This window comes from Acipenser ruthenus, chromosome 23 (assembly GCF_902713425.1).
Source record: "Acipenser ruthenus chromosome 23, fAciRut3.2 maternal haplotype, whole genome shotgun sequence".
Classification (NCBI taxonomy): Eukaryota; Metazoa; Chordata; class Actinopteri; order Acipenseriformes; family Acipenseridae; genus Acipenser; species Acipenser ruthenus.
The window spans coordinates 27,019,889-27,046,769 of NC_081211.1; the positions used below are offsets into that span (position 1 = coordinate 27,019,889).

Sequence of the window (26,881 nt, forward strand, 5' to 3'; positions counted from 1 at the left end):
TTTACTGTAACCGCAGTGTGTTCAATTTGAAAGTCTTATCTGGGGCCTGTTCTGGAACCCTCAGCTCACTTGCAAGCATATACGTGTCTTTAGAGAGGCGTCTGTTTGCTCTGTAAACAGAGTCTGTCTCTTCTAGGATAGCAGAGAAAATTGGTTCCCTTTACACATCACAAATAAACCCTCACTAAAGAGAAACTTTACAGACAGTCTCTCCAACAATGGACATAGACTGAATTACCCTTTCAATCCCTAAAGGGATTATCCAGGGCAGGGCAGGGCAGAGCAAACTTGCATTGCGGTGACCTGTGTTGTACCTGCCTTGTGCATAAACAAGGGCATGAGGCTCACATGTGCAAAGGCATATACTTGATAGAAAATGTGTTGTTCGAGGAAATAATTTCCCTGCTAGAGAAAGACTATCAGATCGTAAGATGAGTGCTCAAGTAAAAGCTGTTAAGGCAGTTGTTGTGGGAGTGAAGGTGGAGAATATTCTATCTGCTGGTTGTGAGTGATTTGCTTGACTCTCACTTACACCCTCACTTACATGGAAGACAAATGCAGATTAAAAAGGCAGTGATACAAATGGACTGCATTGAAGAAGAAGAAGAAGAAGAAGAAGAAGAAGAAGAAGAAGAAGAAGAAGAATCAGTTGACACATTCTTATTAGATATACGTTTGTTAAATTGAGCCCATCATTTGTAATGTTGATGGCATGTGTGTCTGTGCACGTGCGTGTGTGTGTGTGTATGTGTGAAAGTAGTACTATAGATGTCGGCCAGGTCAGTTTCATTATTACTTTATTATCATATCATAAGTAGTGCTGCTGTCCAACCTTTAGGATACTAATTCTGGACAATGCATCCGGTTCTGTGTACTCCAGCTAATTAAGAGGGAGGGTAGGAGAAATTAAGACAATCAGAAAGATGTCCAGTGGGATGGAGTTAGAGATAAGAAGTGGACGAGCAGAGACAGACAAAGAGAGAGCTATATTGAGAGAAAGGGACAGCTGGAGGGAACCACAGTTACAGGAACTCAGCACACTTTTCCACTTGGTGCCATCTGCCCCACAGACAACAATGCCAGCACACCCTCCGAGAGCCAAGTCTCTGCTCACACCAAAGAAACTGCCCAGTCTGAACTGCCAGCAACCTTGAAGCTCCACTGGTACCTTTTTACACCTTGTACAGATATGCAATACAACTGTGCAGTGGTTTTGTACTAAGAGGCACAAATGCACTAAAATGGTATCAACTACTTGGTTGAATTATATTGCAGGGACACCCATGTGGTACCTGTAGTATTTTGATAGACGGCAAAGAGACAGGACACACAGAGATGCACGTTGAGGTAAGCAACTTGTTTATTCACCATTGAACCGGAACAACTACAGGAAGGTCAGTACTTCCTAAAACAGCACTATCAGAGATTAACTCTTTCATTGCCCACTAGTACAGTACCAATGTCATACCATTATTGCACCATATCAGTAATGATGTGCAATAATTGTTCCAAAAACATTGTGCTGCCCTTATAAAAGTTTACTGTGAAAAAACATAAAAGCATAGGAGAGTGTTACGTAAAGCATAGTGAAAGCATGGTAAAATCCTAGAAAAGTGTAGTTAAGTTTAGTGAAAGCATGGATAAGCACTGTCAAGCATGGTGAATTACTGTACCAGGAACTATGGTAATGCACGTGGTTTAATATAGGTACAGTCATTAATGTAGAATATGCATGGAATGTAATATAGTGGTACTCATTTCTATAGTTATAGTAAATAAAGTACCCTTCTCCTCTCATTTCTATAGTTATAGTAAATAAAGTACCCTTCTCCTCTCTTGTTCTCTATTTATCTCTGAAGGCTCTTGACTTATTCATTATCAGTCTATCCAAAGTAAATCTATTTCTATTTTTGTAAAAGCAAAAAAAATATACATATATAACCCAAATGACCTCCTTCAGCTGTGTTCAGAATATAACTGATTAACACCTATTAGCACAATAGTTCCTGTCTGGAGATCGGCTGATGAATAGCGAGCAATTTACACAACAATTCTTTAATTGTTTTTGGTTTTTCCTTTATTAAAATGCAGGATAGATTGTTTAAAGCTCGACTGAGCCAACATGTTTCTCTTTACTAGGAGTTCTTTTGATTCAGAGTGGTTTCTACTAACCCTGTAGTAAAAGCATAACAAAGTGTAAAAGAGCACAGTGAAATCACGGTAACCATTGCAAGAGTCAAGTCAAGAAGACACAACAGTATGAATTAGTTTCTCAGCATCAGACAATGACAGAAATGACCTAATTTTAGCAATGTTTCGCAAATAGTAAGATGACACTTTGGTGATATTGCGAATATGCATGGGAAAAGCTTGGTAAAACTACAAAAATATATGCAAAAACACCATGGTAAACTTTTATAGGGAGCTCCACTCTCCAAATGTAGCTTTTCTATGGACTGGGGGGAATGTCACAGATTGTAGACAGAAGCACATATCACAGATTCATAAAGGAAGGCTAGTATGGGGTTTTGATTGACAGAGAACATGCTCCAACATAGAGAGCAACTTTAGCGAAATGCATAATATTTTTGTATAGTATTCAAATGAGTTGGGATGGCATTGTCCATAGTCCTAACCTGTTGATATCTGATTCATACTATGAACTAGTCCCCTGTTCTCAGCCCTCAGCTCTCACCACTGGGCCCTGATCTGCCCACCCCTGTGTTCTGTCAACAGCCAGAAATGTCAACATTGATTCTGAGAGCTAACTACATAGTCAATTTGTTTAACTGAGTAATCCACAGTATGAAATTGAAATCCTGCACAGTACTACTGAGGATATCAGGAGCAGACAATGAAATACGTATACAGTATCAGTCTAGCTGTAGACGTTATCAGTACTGTCCCTATCAAGGCTTGTTTTTTTTCCATCCCTCCAGAAATCAAACCGGTATAATTAGCTTTACTGATTAGAAACTCACATACACACGACTGTAGCAGGAGCCAGAGCTTTCTATTGATTCTGTTGTTGTTGCTGTGGCCAATCAGCAGAAATACAAGACCGCCTGAGTGAATATGAATTATGTATATGGCGTCAGAATGAAACCTTTAAGCAATATTGATTTGTTTCATGGAAGGAGTGACTGTACAGTCTGCACAGTCCTGGTCAAGTAATAAGGTTGCACCTATAGTCTTTATTACTGAGACACACTAAATTATTTCTGTCTGCTCTGAGTCGTCGACAAACCAGACACACAGCTGAGGCACAGTAAATTCCTGCTAAAAGCACAATTATTGTGCTTATTTACCACGATAAACATTTATAAAAGCACAGCCTAGCATCCACACTGTAGCCACCTTTCCATTGATTGCTGAGATTCCCAAACCCACAATGCAGCCCAGCACACTAACCACTGAGCTACTCAAACCCACTGTCTTCCACAATGCAGCCCAGCAATCTAACCACTGATACTCAAACCCACTACGTTTCTCACTGCAGCACAGCACGTTAACCACTGAGCTACTCAAACCAACTACTTTTCACACTGCATCCCAGCTCTCTTTTTTAGATATTGAAAATCTCTCTGAGTGGTTCTGGGAGAGGGTACCTGCTCAAGATTACTGCGTCCTCTGCAGACACTATATATATTAAAAGCCCCAATTCCAATTCTACAATGCAGGCTGTTCTGTTAAGCGGTAGCAACACCTCTGTCAGCACCTTACAATCAACCCCTGCTTTTATATCATCTCAAGCTTCCTATCAAAAGTGGTTGAGGCGTGGGTGTGCTTGTTCTTTATTATAGCACTAGCATTGCATTGGCCGTCTAACACCCCATTCATTCATTCTGTTATTCTGTGTTTCTCACAGAGAGCTACCCACTACCTGCCCTATTCAGCACTGCAGCCCCATAGACAGAGAAACAGAAAGAGAGAGTTCTATACAAATCTAAATTACTGCTAAAGCATTCTGGTCCCAACAGCAATTTGCCCAGCTTGGTTCACTAGGACTGACAAATATTTCCTGAAAGCTTTCCTAATGCATTCCGGGATGCCTAAATGGCTTTTCTTGTTTACACTTTTTCTCCTCATTTGTTATTAGAAAGAACTGAACAGCTACCAGTTCTTTTGTGCGCCAGAACCCGGAGTGTGGTGCCTAGAGGGGATTTTTCATTTCTATATCCATGTGCTGTTCCATATTAAACGTGCATGTGTGGTTTATTTTGGAATAATTGCTCATTTCTGGTTTTCCCTGGATAGCTGAAGGTTGCTGTCCTTGAATTTCAGTATGTGTTCTTGGTCCCCAAAAGCGTCAGTTTCCAATAATAAACATTAGACTGCTGTTAAACAATTTCATAATAACTAAAAACACTCAATAGCAGAACTGCTCTTAGAAACTTAGTAAATTCAATGACAAGCGTCAATGACTAAAAGCCTTTCAACGTCTTTGAGAGAGACTTTCATTCAAAACAGTTTCTTTTAGTAATTTCATGAATATTAAACTAATAAAAAAACTAGGTACTTAACATCAGTTGCTATCCTACCATGTTCCCGTGGATAAATACACATTTTTAAACTGGAACAAATACCTGCTTGTCTCATTGTTTTGTTGGTTATGTAACCAATAACTGGCGGATTCCAATAACTCCATTTATTTATGCACTCTGATTTTCCATCATTATTTATCAAATGAAGTGCCCATTTCTTTCCTTAATTCCACATTAGCTCTAATAGCCACTAACCAACTTCCAATCTCCGCTCTCTATTTAGTCAATTAGCACATTAATATGACAGCATCAAATGAGAGAATATTAAAGAGCTTAAACTGATTTGCATGCACGCTGGACAATATATTGTATAAATTAAGAAATGCAATGGCTTCTGTTATCAAACCTTGTGCCTTGACTTGACAGTGCTTGCATAGCGTATGTGTTTGTGTGTGGATTGGACTATAGACCCGCACCATGGAAAAAAGTCAAGTTGACAAGCATTGCAGCGGGTAATAGCAAAATGCAAGCTCTGTGTGCTGTTTAGGTATTGCTTTGTCTTTCTCAATCAGTACCTTATAATGAGTCTCTATCTCTTGCTTTCTGCCTTTCTATAATAAAGCTTTGGCTGTCAAGGCATGGGGTTATTGTTTTTTTTATTACAGTACTAGAAGTGTATTGACCATCTGACACCCCATTAAATATTTATGCTGTTTGCATTTCCTCGGGACAAAATGCAGTGTGCCAGCGAGGCTGCTGATTGCCTGCCATCTTGTGATATACGAGTTCTCTTGCCCCGATGCAAAACCGCTGCCCAGCCCTCTCTCACAGCAACTGGGCAACAGCCCCTTACAGGACTCCAGCCTCACGATCGACCGAGGTGCTTGTTTAGTTATTAATGTATACTGGTGGGCATTTCATTACCTTACCTGATACCTACCACCTACTTTTACAATGTAGCATGGCGGAGGCTGGGCACAGACCGGCGAAGACGCACACCGCAAGTGATCGTTTTACTCTGCAAAAGAGCTTCATCTCACCGACAGGGGGCAGAGTCTGTGATGGCAGGGCATCACACAGCACTGATCATTAGATAGGGAGCTTTGTTTTTCATGTTGAAAAATGTTCTCGATGTTCTCAACTCCATATTTCTCCTCTCCTTCATGCTGATATTCCCCAATTCCTTCAATTTACAAATAACTTCCTGTGTTACTGCAACTATAGGACTATAATAATAATAATAATAATAATAATAATAATAATAATAATAATAATAATAATAATAATAATAATAATAGATGTCCAATCTCTTCATACAGGCACAAACGCACATATGTACAGAGTAATTATTAAAATTGGCCCTGGAGAGTTAAAAGATATGAGTGCAGCTGCTGTCTCCCCATCACTTAGTAACCTCCTCTCCTACACATATTAATAATTCTATAAAAATCTTACAAATTGGTGTCAGGACCCCTCCCACGTTAGCTCTAAATTACTGCTGGAAATGAACAATCGCAGTTCCTGAGTCTGAATCTCATTATGTTATTCCGCTAGGGTGGAGGGACGCTCTTCACTGTGCCTGGAAACAGAGCCACAATTTTAATGCGCACAGAAATAATAAAACAAGCTTGATACATTTTTAGGACATTTAAAAAGTCAAAGCGTTTGTCATTGAATGTAATACGTGTCTTTTAGTGTTTCTAAAGTCAGCACTAGTGAGTGTTTGATGGTTATGGGTGCTGTACACAGAAACACAAACAGAAACAGCAGCATACTAACTCACTTAGGGTTGTACCAGTCATAAAGGATTGAAAGACACAAAACAAGAAAATAAACATATCTCAACATATTCTCATAAGAAATCTAAACATTAAGCTTAATATTAGAAAAAATAGTGCACCTTCTATGTATGGTTGAGAAATCTCCAATTTCTCCAAATGCATGGGGATGATGCGTGCATCTCACGGGGCTACAACTGTTATTTTGGGGCAACAAGTAGACCAGGATCTGCAGTCTACTAGGTGTGCAAGGAGTGATTGGCACTATGAAGTCTTAATCAACAGCAACAGTCACATATTAATGAAACTGTTTATCTCTTGTACTTACCACCTAAAGCTTGCTTCATCACAAAATCCATGGTGCTCCTTTAAGCCTTTTCAAAGCAGGTGAGAGAATGCACATGCAGCTTCTTCACTTTCCACAGGGACCTTTCCAAGATTTAACACCTTAGAGAGAGAGAGAGAGAGAGAGAGAGAGAGAGAGAGAGAGAGAGAAGAGAGAGAGAGAGGAGAGAGGAGATTATGGGTATTCAGGAGTTCATCTCGCAAGATTGATTGCAAACCGCAGAAGAAATGAAACAACTGTCAGACAAGGACTTGGGTGAGTATGCCATCAGTCACCGAGGTGATGTGCTCCCCCAGTCCAGGTCAATATCTCATTATCAGTGGATTTTTCACTGTCCCACGCTAACATCACAGAGAGTGAAAGTGAAGCCCTAGAGATCTGGCGCAGTCATTATAAACCACACCTTTCGTGAAAAAAGGTTCAAATTTTACTCTTTCTCTCTTTGTTAATGATTTGTTTTGGTGCTCAGGTAGGGTGCCTGGACCCTGATACACCTTCTTTAAATCTACAAAAATGTGTAAAAGCGGACCCACTATATTTCATCATATTTAAATGAAAATCATAAAAATAAAAAATACAATCAGATGCTGCGGTACCTCAAAGCACTTTTATTGCCTCCTTTATGTTCAATAGTAAACTTTAATCAAAAGCACTCAAGGGGCTGTGACAAAAATAAGGAATTTTACTCTGAAATCAGAGGAGATTTATTCCAAGAGCAGACCTGACTATCAAGCGAGTGTATATGGCAGGATATATTATTATTATTATTATTATTATTATATTATTATATTATTACAGCACAAATATCACAAATAGGAATAGATCCCTAGAATTCGGCTACACTGTGTTCTAGTAATTAGCTGTATTTGGTTTTATCTAGAAACAGATGTTCTTGCCTGGGTCAAACTTAATGGCTTGTTAGAATGATAAGAGCCAGCTTCTAGGAGGGGCTTCTTGCTCAATGCACAGCTGTGGACTCAGCTCAGACATTTAGCGCATCTGAATATATCTTAAATTGCATATTTACTGTGCTGTGTATATATATACCCTTTCACTCCATCAATGAAGTTTTCCTCCTGTTGTGTACTGTATATTAACTTTACAGGGCTGGATAGCAGAGGTTGAGCCAGCGACTAAAAATAAGATCTCTTTTGCTTGAACTAAAGAAATAGTTTGCAAATGCAGGTCAGCAGATGACATCTTTGGTCCCATATATTTAAATGACAATTTGTTTTGATGTGTAGCGTACAAAGGGGTAAACTCCAAATTCGAATAAACAACGAGGCCTGAAGAGCGCAGGTGACCATCACAACAAGGTATGCAGTGCTGTCTCAAAGGATAAAAAAGTGTGTCTGTTTTTTCACCTACAGCTTCTTGAGGTTGTGATGTATAGCATCCCACTATTAGTCGACTAGTAAGGCTTTGACATCCTTGTTGCTGCAAACAAGCTTATGCACAGACACACACTGTTTCTGGCTTTGCATGTCAACTTCCATTCAAAACACATGCACGCACATATGCACGCACACATGCACACACACATTGGGAGGTATGTTTGCACCCGTAGTGATCCTACTTGAAACAAGACTGTGCAAAGGGACTAGCAAAGCCTACTGTAGGTATAACCCAAAGGGCCAGGGAATTCCAGGACCACATGTAGCACAAGATATTTCATCAATAGTATTCAATTTCAGTTTCTAGCAATACTGAATTAACCCTGGATGGCGATGCTATAAACATCACTCAAGACAACTATAGTTTAACTATGGATTCAACGTCTGAAATTGAGATAATGAAAGTAGAATGCACCTTGTTTACATTGCTGTTTAACAGTAAGGCCGTGTGCCAAAAGACTGCGATGCCAGTGTACACAGGGAAATCATGAACGCATTAAAACTGGTATTAGGAATAGACACTTAATATTAAAGCTTGGCTCAAAACTCCACAAGCGGAAAAAAGGAGCAAACACACAGCACAGTGTACACAGATGAAGCCAGTGGAAATTATTAATATATATATATATATATATATATGTTTTGAGTTTGAATATAAAGCAAACTCCTCAGCATACATCTATAATATTATTATTATAGATGTATTATTCTGATTAAACTTGTGAAACAATAATAATAATAATAATAATAATAATAATAATAATAATAATAATAATAATAATAATAATAATAATAATAGCGGTCTTTGGTTTATTGAGACAAAACAGACTTGACTGGACCCAGAAAAAAAAAAAAACACATTATACTTAAAACGAGTAAAAACATCTGACAGCCACTGGCTGAGACTTCAAAGAAATGATATTAAATACTGTAGCAAAGCGGAGATACGTGTCGATGCAAATTAAATTAAGTTCTCTTTCAGTGATTTGCATTTTGTTTGGTATTCTCAGAATAAGAAGGAACTCGCCTCAGGCGCCCAGCAGAAGTACAAAATAATAATAATAATAATCCGCTCACACACTTCTTACATTGCAAAGAGCAACACAGCTCTGTCCTTTCGAAAAACATACCAAACAAAGAAGTGCCTGCCACAGAACAAACCCCAGCGTGTCCCGGCGAAAAGCACGCTCACTATTTGCAATGTGTACTCCGGTGAAAAAACCGTCTTACTCATTCTTACCAACACACTCGGAACCGCAATATTTCAGGACCCGGGCTAACTCCCCCGGCGCGCACGCAGCAGTAACCAATGTACCATGGAGAGCTCTGCCTGGGGAACCAACAGCACTAAGGACATCTATTAAAAGAGCACAAACCACCTCACAAACACGCCTAATATTTATAGAGACAGTAGACACGTCAGTCCTCATACAAACAACAATAGGAAGGCAGCTACACCAAGGTGTTATATTTACAAAATACAAAAGCAATTCGTTTTGCGGCTTGACCAATTATTATTATTATTATTATTATTATTATTATTATTATTATTATTATTATTATTATTATTATTATTATTTTTATTGCTTCAAGGAAGTATCCTAAGGCAAAGTATCCTAAATCACACACACACACACACACACACACACAAACGCACGCACCTACACACGATAGCAATTATCTACACAATTTACACAAGTTGGTAAAATTCACAATGACGGCGGGTGTTCAGAAAAAAAAAAAAAAAGATCCGATAGTTTCTAGGGGTGTTTTTTTTTTGTTGTTTTTTTTTTACAGCAAACAAACCTTTGACCTACATTTTATTTTATTTGGTGTAATTTCCAGAAACGGCGACTAACATCACCATCACGTTTTTTTTTTTTTTATCCTTGCAATACAAATAATAAACATAATAAATAAATCAATAAACACATATATTTTGTAACGACAACAAACACACCCGGCGTCTATACAGCGGGAGAGGCGAGTGGATGGGAATTTGGAGGGTATTTTAGTCGTTTAAAAGGCGTGTTTGAAAGAACCGGGCTGGATTACAATGAGATGCCTTTCTCCTGCTCTGCAACTCTACTCACAGACACCGCGAGGCTGTGTCTCCGGAGCAATACAGTGCGTAGCCGTAGAGACGCCCTATCAGCGCCGCGCATTGTGGCTTGTTCCCCCGGCAGCAGGAGCACGTTTTCTTGTAGCCTACGGATCCAGACCGACACTTATCATAACATTATTTTACCCAGTTTTCAACTATTTGAGAAAACGCGCTTTAAAAGGGTGGGGAGAAAATAGCAAAGCGCACCTTTAATTTCCGATCATACTGAAATCCTTACAGCACATTACACGTGCTCTCCGCTCCACAGTAAACGCCGAATGCCTTTGTCTGAGCTGTCCATTCAGCACCACATGCATCAAAAATAATTTGATTGCCACACAATATATTTTATGTTATTCTTCTGACTTATGGGATATTTTTCACCATACATTTAAAGTTCGAAAAAACAGTATTAACACATACACACACACACACACACACACACACGCACACGCACACGCACACGCACACGCACACACACACACACACACAATCTAAAACGTGTTTCTATTACAACTCCGCGATTCACTTTTAAAGTCAACTTATGTATTTGCTTGTTTGTTTATGGACTTTTAGTAATTAATAACCACGCTATTTAAATCGCAAAACAAAGCTAGGTAATGCATGATAAACCAATGAACAGCTCAGATGACATCAGGCATGCTGCAGCTGCAAAAATTGAAAGAGTGGCAGGCGTGTTTTCTCCGTCCAATCGATAACCATAAAACGCATTTCTTTTTCTTTTACTAACCTTAAAAATAGACCTTTCCAGTGTTCTTAAGACCGTCTTCTTCTCAATCTTACAAATAGCCAGGTTTCCGCGACGCAGCGGGTTTCAAATCGACAGGATACAAGTTATTCTGCTACCGAGAATGATAACCGCCGCCTAAAAGCAAACTCGCCCAATCGCTTTCCTTAGCCACAAGCGCCTCTCTCTCTCTTTTTGCTTTCTTGCTGTGTTTCTCTCTCTCTCTCTCTCTCTCTCTCTCTCTCTCTCTCTCTCTCTCTCTCTCTCTCTCTCTCCCCCTCCTCTCGCTTTGCAAATGGGAACTGTGTATCAATCTTACTTTCAAATACATCGACTGAGCAGTGGCAATGTTTTAACCTTCAGACCCACCCGGCTACGGTTCACACCGCCCTTCCCCCTCTTTCTTTCACCCACAAGTGATGGACACCCTGCCTGAATCAAAGGTCATCTTCTTTTACAATGTCAGCGTGAACAGCGAAACTGGAGTAGTAAAACTAGCAAAAACAAACAGCTTCTGCCAGTCTGATCCTGCCACTGAGTACTAACGAGACACTTCATTACATTTAGTCTAGTCTTCCTCCATGCCCGCACCGCATTATAATATTAATCCTAATTATTTAGTAATTACCGAACAGGAATAAGCACGGTTACAGTGAAACAGCATCGCTCTGACTCTCAGTACACTGTTTATATAAGCACGTATTTCTCATTATCATTACATTTTGAATATTCTGAATGGGGGAGTTGGGTCTTGTTGTCTATAGATTGGCCCCGCATATTAAGAACGTGTGTTATATTCATACACACCCAAAGCACCCATTCGAATGCAGCATTTACCAACTGCTCGTTTCATGCTCACCACTAAGAACACTATGTACTGCATATAATACATTATTTATTGGATCTGAGTGATGCCAGCTTGATTTCATACACTAATACACTCCCAAGAAGGATGCAAGGTAGGAATAATAATAATAATAATAATAATAATAATAATAATAATAATAATAATAATAATAATAATAATAAGCCACTTTCCGAATCCTTTCCAAAGAGGTATCGATCTTGTCACAAACCCAAATATAGACAGAAATATTTATATATTGCCAAACAGATCTAATAAGGACAGATTTACAAACGGACAGGATTAGATTAATATACCTACAGATATAAGTATTGACCTGGACATACAAAAGAGATAAATCCAGTACACTCAAGGCTGAGATACACAGAATAACTGCAAATATGTGCTTACTCTGGGGGCACACAACTCTACTGATATCTCACACATGCTAACAATTACTTACATTTTTATACGCATCCCCTTCGGTCATGAATTTTAAATTACATTTTTAGAACATTTTAAAACAGTTTGTGTGAACTCTGTTTGAGATGTTGTCCTGACAAAACTTTGATATTTTAGTGACACTTGATAGACTGTAAAAAGTATTCGTACGGTATTGTGTATCATTTATGTGTGACCTTATATGCAGAGATTTAAATTATATGGGAGATTTAAATAAGTCTTCAAGAATAATAGCTTCATTTACCAAAACCCGAGTTCTTTGGTTTATATATTGAACTTTAATCATATTTATCAAAATCCACCTGCCACAGTTACAGGGCTTTACGTAAACAGCTGTAAGTACAAACTATTTTTAAAATGGGGATACAACACCAATTTGAATAGCATGTTTTTTCACACCTCCATTTTCTTCTTAATTATTACAATCAAAGACGTTTTTGACACTGTATGCCTGACAATCAGATGAAGATAGTTTAAACCCAGTTGCTTGCAGCTCTATACAATAACCCTCCTGCCCCAGCAGTATCAGTCCTGTCAAAGCTTGGAGCTGCGTTAGCTTCTGTATTTCTGTTAATCAGAGATGGATGGCTCCAAACAGTTTAATCCCCATAAAAACTCAGATCTCAGTTAGCTGAACAGCTGAGGAGTGTAGCCGCCCCCAGCACTATAAACACACAGAAACTTGGCATGCAAAGCTACTAAATATCTACTGGCAACCACATGTAAGAAAAAGATAGATAGGATTGGAAATCTGCTGCTTTTTGGCCAGCAGGCAGAATGTGAAAGAATGGAAAGAAGTACTGATGAGTAACATTGCCGATGAAGTCTCTCAGTGCATTGAACCTTGCCTGTGTAACATTAGATCACAGAGCATGGGTTACAGATAAACATGTAGTTGTATTGTAACTGCACAACCCTCTGTGTGATTACTGTGCTATTGCAGTGTAATTAAGTGCAATTAAGAGACTCTTCATTTAAAGTGTATCCGATAAGTACATTCCACCGCCCCCCCAAAAAAGAATCAATAAGTTATACCAACAAGGTAAGAACTGAAATATTGACCCATTATATTTCCAGCAAAGGAGGGTTTCTCCTTTAATATGCAATGCAATATAATGCAATAATACTTCATTTTGTATAGCTCTTCCCGTGAGAAGCAGCTCAATGTGCTTCCAGTAGATTAGAAGGAACAATAAAAGTTATCAATAAAAATAAAATCCAATAAAAATCCAAGGCAAATAAAAGCTGTTGTTCTGAAAAAACATAAATAAATAAACAAAAATATAGCCTCACTGTTCTTGGGGTGGGAGCACAGATACGAGGGACTTATTTATGTGTTTATGTATTTATGCATTTATTCATTAAGATAAAGAAAGATATACAGTACAGATACATTAATGCTCGTGGAAGACAAGTGAAGGCATCCAAGGAATTTTTTATAAGTGCCATTGTCCAGAGAGCCAGAATGACCATGTGCAACACAGTGATACCTCACTATGGACAGCATCGGTCCAGAGACCCCTCACTGAACAAACAACACCCACCCAAGCACTAGCCAGCTCTCATTCTGCAGGGACTCTGAGATCTGATTACATTGGAATCCTAGTGGCCATCCATACCTGCCAAACACTCAATCAGGGGATCATTTCACAAAGCACTTCTAGGTAGCGATCTGCTAAATCCAATTCACTTCCATAAAATATTCTAATAATAATTGTAATAGAAAACAGAACTAGCACATGTATGCTTTAATTATATAGACTTGTGGGCAGTGATGTGAGGAAGTCAGCCAGTCACCCTTTGTCAGTCATTAGAAATTAACCACAGGCAGATACATGCTCTAAAACACAGAGGCACCCTAAAGAATGGGTGGAGCTTACAGGTCAACCCGGTGAAGAAAAGCCGTGGGCCATTTCAATAGAGAAACCGTGTCCTGTATGTATCCCGGCTACTTTCTCGGTTGGCTTCTGTCCACTCATACCTTCACCCAAAGGTTCCTTGATGTAAAGCAGCATCTTATACAAGGCTGTGCTTGATATGCTCTCTGCTCTAAAGCTATACAAAATAAACCACAAGCGCATGGAAGAAATATTTGAATTTGATGAACCTTCTACATAGATAAACAGAGATACATCACCCTCCCCGACTCCTGACGTTTCAGCTTTCAAACATATGTCAAACCACCTGGGCAATGTGATCTGCACTTGGCACTGCTCCTGCGATAAGACTGCTCTCGACCCCTTCACCCATGCATTAAGGTTTTCTGCTCTGCCTCAGGCACAAGCTCTGGGAAGTGATCTGTCATCCAGACCACACTGCTTGGCCTGACATCTTCCAAGCCCTGATCCTCCACACACCAGCCTGGCTCCTGCTGTGTCCCTCGACCCCGGTCTCTGCCAGATTCTCAGCATGGATATTCCATGATTAATGGCTGCCATACTGTCAGCACTGCATTGCTTTCTTTTTTTAAGGATAATGCAGGATATGCCGTATACAGCGTTATAGCTTGCCGGCCACATTGTCTGTATTCAGATCTACCATTGAATTAAATAAGCATTAAACAAATTCATCAGGCACCAGGAAACAACAACTACTTTTAATAGATTGTAAAATAATCTGCATATATCTACAATAAAGTAGAATAACCAAGTAAAGTATCAAGAGGTCTTCATAACAAAAAGCGGGCCAGCGATAATGTGACTCCTGCAAATAGCAGGTCAGAAAATGGATTTTTAAAGCATCGGTTTGCAAGCCAGAATATCCAATCATTTTGCAAATCTCAATTCTGTTTTAAAGGTCATTATCATAAGGAGAATGAATTTACACTGTGAGACCACCTGCTGAGCAAAAGAGGTGTAAGTTGTGTGCTGATCCGGCTGTCTCTGCAGCGGTGATGTTAGCAGACTCTCCCCAGCAGCAGGTACACTATTACCATATAAAATAGTTTCTTTATTTTTCATATATCCCATTATGCTGATGATTCTGCTCAAAACCCAGGTCACGAAGAGAGGTCCAGTTCAAATGTGAACTTGATTGCAAAATGCAGAATCCCTATTACAGCAGGCCTCTGCAATTTAAACAAACACAGATTAGTAAATGGAAGCTGCCCTTGAGAGAAATTATTGGGTTCATTTTTGGATGATTGGTTCAAAAAGTATAAATGTTTAATGCCACTGTAAAGGGAATACATTTATTTCAAGTTTCCATACTTTCTCGGTACAGTTTTTCTTTTTTTTTTTTGTAGACCTGGGCAGGCAGCTTGACAGGGCTCCCACCCTTAGGTTCTAGTCAAACCCATGAACAAATATCCACTGGACTTGAGGCTTCTAGTAGATTACTATTGCCCTGGAGGTTTGAATAGTCACAGGCTGTTTTATGAAGCAGGGGCAGCAGTGTGGAGTAGTGGTTAGGGCTCTGGACTCTTGGACTCTTGACCGGAGGGTCGGGGGTTCAATCCCTGGATGGGGGACACTGCTGCTGTACCCTTGAGCAATGTACTTTACCTAGATTGCTCCAGTAAAAACCCAACTGTATAAATGGGTAATTGTATAAAAAAATAAATAAATAATGTGATATCTTGTAACAATTGTAAGTCGCCCTGGATAAGGGCGTCTGCTAAGAAATAAATAATAATAAATAAATAATAATGAAATCTTTAATTAAATAAATAAATACACCAGAATCCCATCAAAAGACTAAAACACTAAACATGGTTGCTATATCACAAAAACAAAAAGGTCAAACAATTATACCAAAAAGGAAAAAACTGTGACCCATTACATTTCCAGCAAAGGAGGGGTTTTGATATGCAATTCAATATAACTTCATTTTATGTAGCTCTTCTTGATGTACCGCCAGTAGATTAGAAGGAACAATAAGTTATCAATAAAAATAAAATAAAATAAAACATCCAAGGCAAATAAAAGCTTTCACTCTGAACAAAAAAAAGATATATGACTGCTATCCATTTTTCATTACTTTGCTCTCTTTTTGGATAATGTATCTCTAATATGTTTTTACTAGCACTTTACATTCATATGCTGTAGCAACCAATTGCTTTGCAAAGGGGATCCAACCTATACAGTATTTCCGGGTGGCGATCCCATCTACTGTACTCGCTGTACTCCCTCCTTTTACAGATGGATGGAGGCTAATTAGGCAGTGCTCAGTACAGCTCTGCCTGCCTTACAAAGCAACTTGGACAGCCAGCACAAGCCTGTAATGGGTAATTAGGTTACCAAATGGGCTGCTGCTCAATACGGAGACTGCAATGCGGGGGTCTTAGACTGCAGGTCATCTGTAAAGAATGGAAATGTGAGTTCTACTGCTCGGCACATTCTGACAAGTACAGACAAGAGTGAGACATGGGACTGCAAGGTATGTGAACCTTGTGGTCAGAGGCAGTGTGTGGGCAGTGGTTAAAGTGGAGGGACTGGGAGGCAGTGTGGTCTTGTGTTTAGAATCGAGGGACAGGGAGGCAGTGTGGTCTTGTGTTTAGAATCGAGGGACTGGGAGGCAATGTGGTCTTGTGTTTAGAATCGAGGGACTGGGAGGCAGTGTGGTCTTGTGTTTAGAATCGAGGGACAGAGGCAGTGTGGTCTTGTGTTTAGAATCGAGGGGCTGGGAGGCAGTGTGGTCTTGTGTTTAGAATCGAGGGACTGGGAGGCAGTGTGGTCTTGTGTTTAGAATCGAGGGACAGAGGCAGTGTGGTCTTGTGTTTAGAATCGAGGGACTGGGAGGCAGTGTGGTCTTGTGTTTAGAATCGAGGGACTGGGAGGCAATGTGGTCTTGTGTTTAGAATCGAAGGACAGAGGCAGTGTGGTCTTGTGTTTAGAATCGAGGGACTGGGAGGCAGTGTGGTCTTGTGTTTAGAATCGAGGGACTGGGAGGCAGTGTGGTCTTGTGGTTAGAATCGAGGGACTGGGAGGCAGTGTGGTCTTGTGTTTAGAATTGGGAGGCAGTGTTTTAGTGGTTAGAGAGACTATGAGGCAGTATGGATTAATGGTTTGAGCTGAGGGGCTGGGAGGCAGTTTGGTGTCATGGTTAGAATTGAGGACTCTGAGGCAATTTGGCCTAATGGTTTGAGTTGGGGTGCAGTGTGGCTTAGTGGTTAGACTGGAGAGACTGGGAGGCAGTGTGGCCTGATGGTTTGAGCTGAGGGACTGGGAGACAGTGTGGTCTTGTGGTTAGAGAACTTAGCCACTCTAGTTGGAAATTAAGATTCAAAATATAACAAAAAATAAATTGGGTAAGAGAATTATCTGGAACCACCCACCCCCTGCCTAATCCCACATGTGACCTCTAGAAAAACCCAGGAAAACCAACCGGCTCCCTGACTGGTACAAAAGAGTAATTAGCTAATCATGTTTTCAGCGCTCACACAGTTCAGTGGTTCTTTGTGCTGTTTTTTTTCTTCTTCTTTAAAAAGTTATTTTCTAACACAATGGGGAAGACGTTTCCAATCTGTCTTCATTAGCATTAAAATTGGTTTCCTAAAGAGCCTGCTGGAAATGACAATCATTATTGAAAGAGGACCGGTGTCTGACAAAGTGGGCTTCTTCCTCTTTCATTGTGAACCAGGTGCGCCGCACAGCCCTACTGAAGCAATGACAGTCTGAGGACAATACAGCAGAAACCTGTTACACTCCTGTGAGAATCCCTATGGAACAGAGTCTTAAAGTGACTCTTTAATAACACTGGGGGGCTTTCACTTTTTGTACACTATCTTGTACAGTATTTACGTATTGTTTCCCCATAATTTATTTCTCAGACGAACAACATTTTTTTCTTCATGTAGGTCTTTTAGAAATCAACCCACTTAAAAAATACTACAGACTAAAAAATAAATAAATAAATAAATAAATAAATAAATAAATAAACAAACACACAAAACAACCCAGATTGGTGACACTGAGAAAGACTAGTCAAAGCGTCTGCTAAATATTTTTTGATTTTTGAACCTTGTGAAAAGTAACAGATTTCAGAATGTCACTTGAACTGAAATGCCGTCCTAATAGATTACAGGCAACATATTTGAATTACACCATCAAATAATTCTGCAGCAGTTTAATATTTCTTACAAAAGAGAAGTAAAAAATGTCCAGGTGTCTTTAACTTGTCTTTGATGACAACACCAAACCATTATTAAAGTTTCATGGTATTTGCATTTGAAAAGATGCAATTGAAATATTCTACTTCAATGAGTGACGGAGGTTTCCAGGGAATCGGATAGAGTCTTTCTGCACCCAGCACAGGGCCATCAATCACCTTTTACAAGTGGCCCTGAAACCCCCACCACTCCAGGCAGTCTGATAGATGAGGGAGCAGTGCTCTCCAGAGCGGCCAATCTTTAGCTGTCACAGGGCTTCAGAACAGCGCCAGGGCCAACATGCAGTCAAAGCTCACTCATGCTCCATGGCTTTCTAGATAGCACTCTACTGTACATGACCCCACAAAGGATCTAAAAGGAGGTGTTATAAAACAAATAGTAATCCTGGATTGTAGCCCTGAATGTTAGTCTATGAAACAACTTACTGTAACAAAATGTGAATGTAAAATTTGATCAAATTCAGACGAACAGTTCCCAATAAATTAGCTTTCTTTTGACTGGCAATCACAAGCAAGAAATCATGCATACAGTCTGCTGTATAGTGCACCATGAACCATGAGGTAATAATAATAATAATAATAATAATAATAATAATAATAATAATAATAATAATAATAATAATAATTGTCATTATTCTTCAGTATTATTATTTTAAAAAAAAATACTTATTATTATTATTATTATTATTATTATTATTATTATTATTATTATTATTATTATTATTATTATTATTATCATTTAATTATTATCTTTGCCAGACTTCATTTTTAACATTTGTAATATGTCATGCTTGCTCCTTGGTGTCTAATTAATGTCTTTCTATAAAAAGGATCATCCTTTCCAGCTGGCTCAGTGCAATTTCCAAGCATTACAGCAACAGGTGGAGAGAGAAGTTTCCAAGGCAACCCCTCATTATGAGAAATGTGGGTTTGAATCAGCGGGTGAGCCCAGAAAACAGCACAACAACATGGCTGGAAGAGAGCAATGAGTTAGCACTCCACTGTGAGCGAGCAGGGAACTGTCCCAGAAACTAAAGGGGTACAGGGGGGTCAAACTGGGCTGGCTCACCCTGAACTGCAGGAGGACCTCTTGTGGGAATATTGGCCTCTTTCCCCTGGTGTCTGGAGTCCTTTTCAGGATATCTGTCTTAGTTTCTCAGACCATTTTATTCCTGGCAATATCTCAAGCACCCTATCAACTGTCTAGACTAGCCAGCATAGCGTCACACGTTTGAGTCACTCGGTTGCAGTTGGAAATGAATCAGTTGATGTAACTGCATCAGAATCCTCTTGTTGCAGGCTCCTTTTGAATACTTCTTCCTCATTCCAAACCAATCACTTGGTGCTGTGACCTTTCAGCCCTTGCTGTCCCCATCTCACTGGGAGCAAAACAGTTTAAAGGTCACTGAATCACATGGTGGATTCCAACACACAGAAAAAAGTAAAACAAATATTAGAGTATCAGAACTTAAAAAGCTTATGGAAAGGTGAATACATAATAATCATAATAATAGAAACACTTCTATTAAATGAATGAATGAATGCAAATATAAATGGCCTGAGGGACCAAGGGACCATGTAAAAAAAAAAAACAGTGGTATGTTGCAACACCACAGCAATCCAGAATCCCACACATCTCTTGTGTCCAAAGATCAAACTGGAAAAGGCTTGGCTCGGTCTCTGTCCAGATTTCCAGATGTGGTTGCCACATACCCAGCTGTTGTCTGTTATAGGATTGCCCCTCTAATCCTGCAGAAATAGGATGCAGATAATGCTCTTAAATGGGCAGCCTGGCTGTAAGCATGTTGGCTGTGGGTTTATCTTCACTCCCCTGACTGGCCTGTGCTTTTATTACTGTTTTCTGGCACACACACACACATGCAGGCACGCACGCACGCACACACACACGGGTTAGAAATTGATCTCATGTATCCAAGGGACAAAAGGTTAATTAGCACAGAGGAGAGCAGCCTTCCCACAAGGCCCTAACAGGTCCTCAGGTAGACCTGCTGCACAGATACTGGCTGCAGCGGGTGTCCCAGAGGCCAGAGCCTGTAAGTATCTGCCCACCTAAACCGAATTGCAAATGTCTCCCCAGAATGACAAAACCACAACCCTGAGACCTAAACACTCTTCCATCCTGTAGCATTGTAGGACGTACAGCACAATATTATCTGTCATCTTCACCTATATATTAATTATCTTAGTAAAAAATTTAAAAAAAATGATCAGACCTAATTACCAAGTACAGTAGTAACCAGTAGAAAATATAACACTCAAACTTGATATAGGGATTTTAATCGTGTCACTATACTGTATATACAAAATCATTTAAAGTACAGTAAATTGCTGATAGAACATTTTTGGAGCTTCAATAAATCCATCTAGCAGTTTTGTCTAAATATCAGATTGGAATGGATGACATTAAAACTTCCCTCCTAAATGAGCAAGCTATTTGCTGGTAATTGCCTGACTCATATTTTGAATGGAAGTACATTTACTTCTTCCTAAATAAACACAAAACGCTACACAGCACTGAGATTGAGGTTATTTCTGAGCAGTGATAAAGAATGAATCTGATTCTTCCATGCAATCCTTGTTGTAGTCTCTCTGTTCATTACTTCCAGAACAGCGTGTTGAAAACCAACACACAGAACTCATAGAATACCCAGGATCCCAGCACCCCTATGGTAGATATGCCTTTGTGTAAAGAGACACTACTATATTATTTGTATCATTATTTGTACACTGTCCATGCAATCCTCCCATGACTCCCTGGATTACACCAGCATAGCCAGACAGATACAGAACCCTGGCATTCTTGCAAAAAACCAATTGTTAAATCCAGCACGCCTTGTTTGGACCACTATAAAATAATAAGAAGACACATTTCAGTTTAACAGCTTATTAATTATTCAGTTCTGATACCAGTTTGCAGATGTCTTGCATTACTTCAACAGACAGATTCTGATTCTGCCATAAAAAAAATTATGCTTGATAGATTACAAGTGGCATTCTTTCCATAAGCATGGAATCGCAAAAGGAATACAAGAGAAGAAAACAACCACGTACAACCATTAACAAAATCATGATCCATCTGTGCCTAATATTCCTGCAGGAATGTGTAAGCCTTAGCAATACAACGAACGGGACGCTGCACCTTTAGTGCATCTAACCCAAAATCACTTTGCAGGGAATAAATATATTTTTATTACAAAGGCTTCAGAAATGCATAACCAGGACTATCTATAAGAAAGGTTCAACGGGGGGTGGTGCATCCGCACACACATATGTCTGATTATCAGGAAGTGCTGCATTTACCATCAGTCTGATTGATTGATCATTTATGAACTGGCCTGCTGTTAAAATGCAGTTCAGATGCACAACACAAACTACACAATGCTGTGTTTATACCATTTAAAACAGCGTTACATTCAGAAACATTCCCTATCAATCAGGAGAGAATCCTGTTTACTGATAAAGTCAATCCAGTACTGCTGCATGCTTTTAAAGACCTAACATTCTGTCTCTTTTAAATGCCTGGCTGTACAGATTCATGTTATATAACCACAATTATGCTCTTGCAACCTTGCTGTTATCTTAGGTGTCTACCTGTAAACAATTATCTGAATCCCTGGGATAATTACATGCAATGCATTTGTGCAGCAGGTGTCATCAATAGCTCTATGCATCACTGAACTTTCACTTAAAATGGCTGGTAGAGAAAATGAAATCAGAAACTGTAGGCTTTTCTTACTATTCTTGGGAAGATCATTAGGGATCCAGACACATCCAATATTTCTTTATTAAAATATTGACTAACATATATGTGTATATGACGCTTTACATTTTAAAATACATTCCAGTCAGTAAACTAGTTGACAGGATAAGCCCATGTTATTACAGCTGCATTAGCATTAGCACCAGAACCAACTAGTCTTTGCACAATATTGCACTTGTTATTCAGTGGCCCCTATGGCCTTAAAGAGCAGACAATGATGCAGATCTTATATCCCACATTACATGCTGTTCCTTAATGTGTTTTTAATGAGTTTTAGAGTGCTGTTGACTCTTTCACTGACATAGAAGAGGGCACTCAATCCTTTTAATGCATAGATGTCCATTGGGTAGAAAGCTAGCCTTTGTTGACCCAGAAGTAGTATAAAAGTGAAACACAATCTAAAAAGAAGAAAAATATCCCTTTTATATATAACTTAGTATACAATATACTGTAATAACAGAGCTAATCAGCAGAGAATACCCTGTTGTTATGTTGTTTTTTATAGGACCTGTGGAACTAAATCCAGAAGAGAAAGCTGAACCAAACTGGGTGTTTTACCAAGTCATGTACCAAACGAGAGAAGATAAGCATGCTATAGATGTATGCCACGGATTCGTGGAATTCAGAATTCTGTTCCGTGACATTTTCAAAAGATGAAACACATATAAAATAACAGGTATGCTAGTAACACATATCTCCTGTAAAATCAGGAAAAACCGCACTAAAAAGATCGACGTATATCAATCAATCAATCTTTATTTTTATATAGCGCCTATATGTACAAGTTTAATCACAATTGGATAGAGGCCAGTGTATTACATCTAAAGTGTGCGCCTCCACAATAAAATAAGAAAAAAATAAATAAAAAATCCAGCTAGAAACACTTACTGGCTGCACAAAAAATACAGACAGCCGGTGTCATGGAGACACGCTGGCATGTCCCGCACCAAACACTGCCATCTGCAAACACTGTAAATCATTCGTGATCACATTTTGCACTTGTTAGCCTTTCACTGCATACTGTACGACCAAACGGGAAATTGTTAATAATATATACCTTATCTCTGCTGCAGCATCCGTGCCTCTCTGTCCTCTCTCGCTGTTTGCTGTCAGTTAGCAACACAGCTTTCATCTTTAGTCTAAGCATGTCCCTGAGATGCATATAGTCCATTAGTGTAATCAACGATGGCTAAAGCCTATGTAGGATTTAGATAGGGGCGGTAAAAATGCAAGCTCTACAGTGCCAGCCGTTACTTCCAGATTGAAATACCCGTTGCTGCTCTAATAGGGCTGATGCATGTTTTCGTTTATTTTTGGGGGCAACACAACATTTTGTATATCTGACACGACACCATTTGTGGGGTAGGGAGGTCATTTAGAACACATTTTTGATATTTCTGTATTATGTGTCTCCAATTTACATGCATGGGGAGGAAATAAAATGACCACACACCGTTTCTACTGTTAACACAGTATAGTAAGCATATGCCGGTTGTCATTGTGGCCTCTTATCTTATCTATATTATTTAATACTTCTGGACCATGGCACGGGGTAACAAAGAGCAGCGGGTCACACGAATCACAGTCAATGCAAAAAAGTTTTTAATTTAAGAAATGTAATCTTTGTAAGCTCAGTTATGTGAAGGGGAGAAGTAAACACTTTCAAGCACACACTGGTGTGCCGAATCATTGAATGCAACAGGATGGCTACCGAAGAATAATGACAATGAAAGAAAAAGAAGTTTGAAATAAAAGTGACGGCTGTATATAACATATTAAAATGAGGAACACCCGATACCAGAATGGTACCCATCGCAATAACCTGCATATTAGTAATATTTAGTAAAAACGGACACAGAGGGATTGCTAGAAACCTTATGTCATAGTTTTATATACTTATAAAATATTTATACTATCGGTTTTATTGCAAAAGGGGTGTTCTGATATTACCTTGAAACAAACAAACAAACAAACAAACAAACAAACAAACAAGGCAGTTACAAGGGGTGTGTAAATCAGTATTTATCTACTAAATACAGCTGATAAGAACACACACGCGGCTAAGAAAACGAGCAGGAGCCATTAGCATGCCCGCGCTCAGATGCAAGACACTCTGGCGCTGTCCTTACGAAATGGTGCTGAAACCGGTAGCTCACGCCTGCTCAACAAGCGTCTTTCTCAACAGCCTTATTTTGCTCAGCTGTGGCAACGATCTTCAGCATTGTCTGGACAGCAGCACTAAGTATGATCCCAATCAATCTCTCAAGCATGCAACCAGTGAAACCGTTACCAGTACAAAAATATTTGTTTTTACAAACCTTGATCAAAACGGGCCCATAAGGGAAGATGCAATTCAGTAGACGCCTTTTTTGTTCCTTAAAACTGTTCATCCAATGAGTGTGTGCGTGTGCGTGTGTGTGCGTGTGCGCGTGTGCCTGTGTGTGTGTGTCTACCCCCTTATTTTTCTTCCACTATCCAAGCTCTGCCACTTCAAGCTTTTGCAAGGAATGACTTCTAAGAATAGCACAAAAGCCGAAAGACTGGCATCCCCACGTACAGTACATAAGCACATGCATTCATTCAATCATTTGGTCACGCATTCATACATACTTGTACGTTTACTGGATTTATACCCCCGTGTGTAACCAATTTAAATGTAAACCAGCATATGACCAGTTCTGTAGGTAAGGACATGCAATTCAGCTGATAATAATTCACCCGCATACACGATGATTTATTATCATATAAGAGGTTAAAATAAAAATCAAAGAACTGGACCATTTGCAGTGAGGCATCACATTGCTGAGATGGAAAATGGTTTTTAAAAATAATTCTGCATGAAACAAACATTCATTTGACTTTTTTGTTGTAGCTTAATTACTTTTGCCAAAGGTACCAATACATGCCGACTATATGCGAGCAGAGTTTTATGCTAACTGTTTCATGGTATATCGTATGCAACGTGCTTTACTAGACTTTACTGCTATTTTGCAATATTGCTCTACATCGTATTAAACGTTTGCTATTGTTTCACTGTGTTTTTATCAAAAAATGTAGTTTGTCAAATGTCCACGGTGTCACAAAAATAATAACAAAGACATATGGGAAATGAATCTGTTTGTCAAAGGGAAACACCTGCCTCACTGCAAAAAACAAAACGTTTAGCACTGAATAAACACCGCGTTGGCACGTACTGTGAGCTCATGAACTCGGGGGCTGCTGTTTTTTGTTAGCCTATGTGTGGGTGTCGGGGTGTGTGTTTAGCTAAGGGGATACTTCATCTGGGATTAGTTGTATTTAATTATTATTCAAATACCACATTTATCGTTTTTATTTTAATTTACACATGTTTTAATATTCCTAGTTTACCCCAACACACTGGGGTTAAATCTAAAAATCAAATTTGTAAATCAAAAGTAATAAGATACAGCTGGTGCAAACTAATGCGTTATATATTACACAGATACAATGGCAATGCCATACTGCACACATAATGATAGCGCTGTATTTGCACATAGTGCACTGAAAGAGTAATAATGATCTGCAATGGGTAAACCTTGATTAAAATCTGAAGCACACGCCTGCCATACTTGTGATCTTAGTCGTCTCTCACAGTCGTAAAATTACACGTGTTTGACTCTTTATGATGAGCCAATCATGTGGAGCTGTCTCATTTACATTTTGGGTGGGATTGCAGTCAGTATCTTGCACTCATGGTCCACATAGTCAGCTGGGATTGAGACCCATCCCGGACCCTCCCCAGCTCCCAGACGCGGGACCTTATACTCCGCTCTCTATGAAGCAGTGCTTGGGACGCTGCCAGATCCATCCATTCTTCTTGAAATTAAAAAAAAAACATGTCGCAATGAAAAAGCAGCTCTTTGTTTTATGAATACATTAGGCAGCACTCAAGTATTAATGTTTAGACTAGCAAAAAAAAAAAAAAAACCCGTAAAAGGCAAACACAGCATATTCTATTTTTTCCATTTGGCAAGTTTGACGTTGTTCAGAAAGTCAAATGGGCAACAATGTTACAGAACAACTGGCCTTTTTTATTTGACTACTTATGTAAACTCTGAATGTAACTAAACTGCAGTTACACTCTATCTATTAATGTAGATATCTGTATTTCATGTTTTATAATTTCCCTTCAGCTTCAGACGTGCACGTTTTGTGGACTGGAAGGTACCATTTAGACATTTCCCCTGATATTACTTCCTGCCCTTTCACTTCCTGTTTCCAGATAAGAACTGTGTCTTGAAGCCAGATATATTGCAGACACGGTGCTTCCATTTAGAGTGCCGAGATTATTTCACATTCACAACATCTCGCTCTGCCAGCATTTCCCTGCCCTCCGGGTCTTCCAGCTAATTGTTTTATTATCAACACAAAAGTAATTACAGTATTGCACTAACACTGGATGTCAGGGGCTGATGATTCTGTTTCACATAGTAACCATTTGTCTGTGAATCACTCCAAAGCAAAGCGAAACAAACGACTGAGTGGGGAGTGGGGGGTGGGGAGTGGGGAGTGGAGCGCGGGCGGGGTAAAGACCACTCCTGTTTAAAAAGACTAATTGCTTTCCAAATAGGACTTTCAATTGAACTCCACTTGAGATCCCTTGGGTAAGGATTCGGGTTTCTGTAGCAGCTTTAAAAATAAAATGTAACTGCATGTGAGAAACAGCATTAAATCCAGTAAAGATAATACAGGGAGCAGCTGTTATTGAAGCTCAGAGACTTGCAACATATTTTTAGTTTTACTGCACTGTGTTTACTTTTCTTTCTACACAGCTGAAGGGCTTTTGTCTGATATATACATTGTGAAGGATT

At 39.3% G+C, this 26,881-nt stretch overlaps 1 protein-coding gene across 5 annotated transcripts in view; it reads right to left on the minus strand.

Annotated features, from left to right (window-relative positions):
* Window positions 1–24,481, minus strand: part of LOC117413313 (complexin-2) — a 46,139-nt gene extending 21,658 nt beyond the window's left edge. The window contains exons 1-2 of one of the 5 annotated variants that reach the window (XM_058997069.1): window positions 24,368–24,481; window positions 6,591–6,709 (exon numbers count right to left, since the gene is read on the minus strand). In XM_058997069.1, coding sequence (XP_058853052.1) covers window positions 6,591–6,621 — 31 coding nt within the window. In that variant the 5' untranslated portion in view covers window positions 6,622–6,709; window positions 24,368–24,481. Of the gene's footprint in view, window positions 1–6,590; window positions 6,710–9,242; window positions 9,505–10,857; window positions 11,120–23,106; window positions 23,247–24,367 lie in introns of those variants that run through there. The other 4 variants (XM_058997071.1, XM_034022308.3, XM_058997070.1 and 1 more) reach the window with 4 other exon arrangements.
* Between the last annotated feature and the right edge of the window lie 2,400 nt (window positions 24,482–26,881).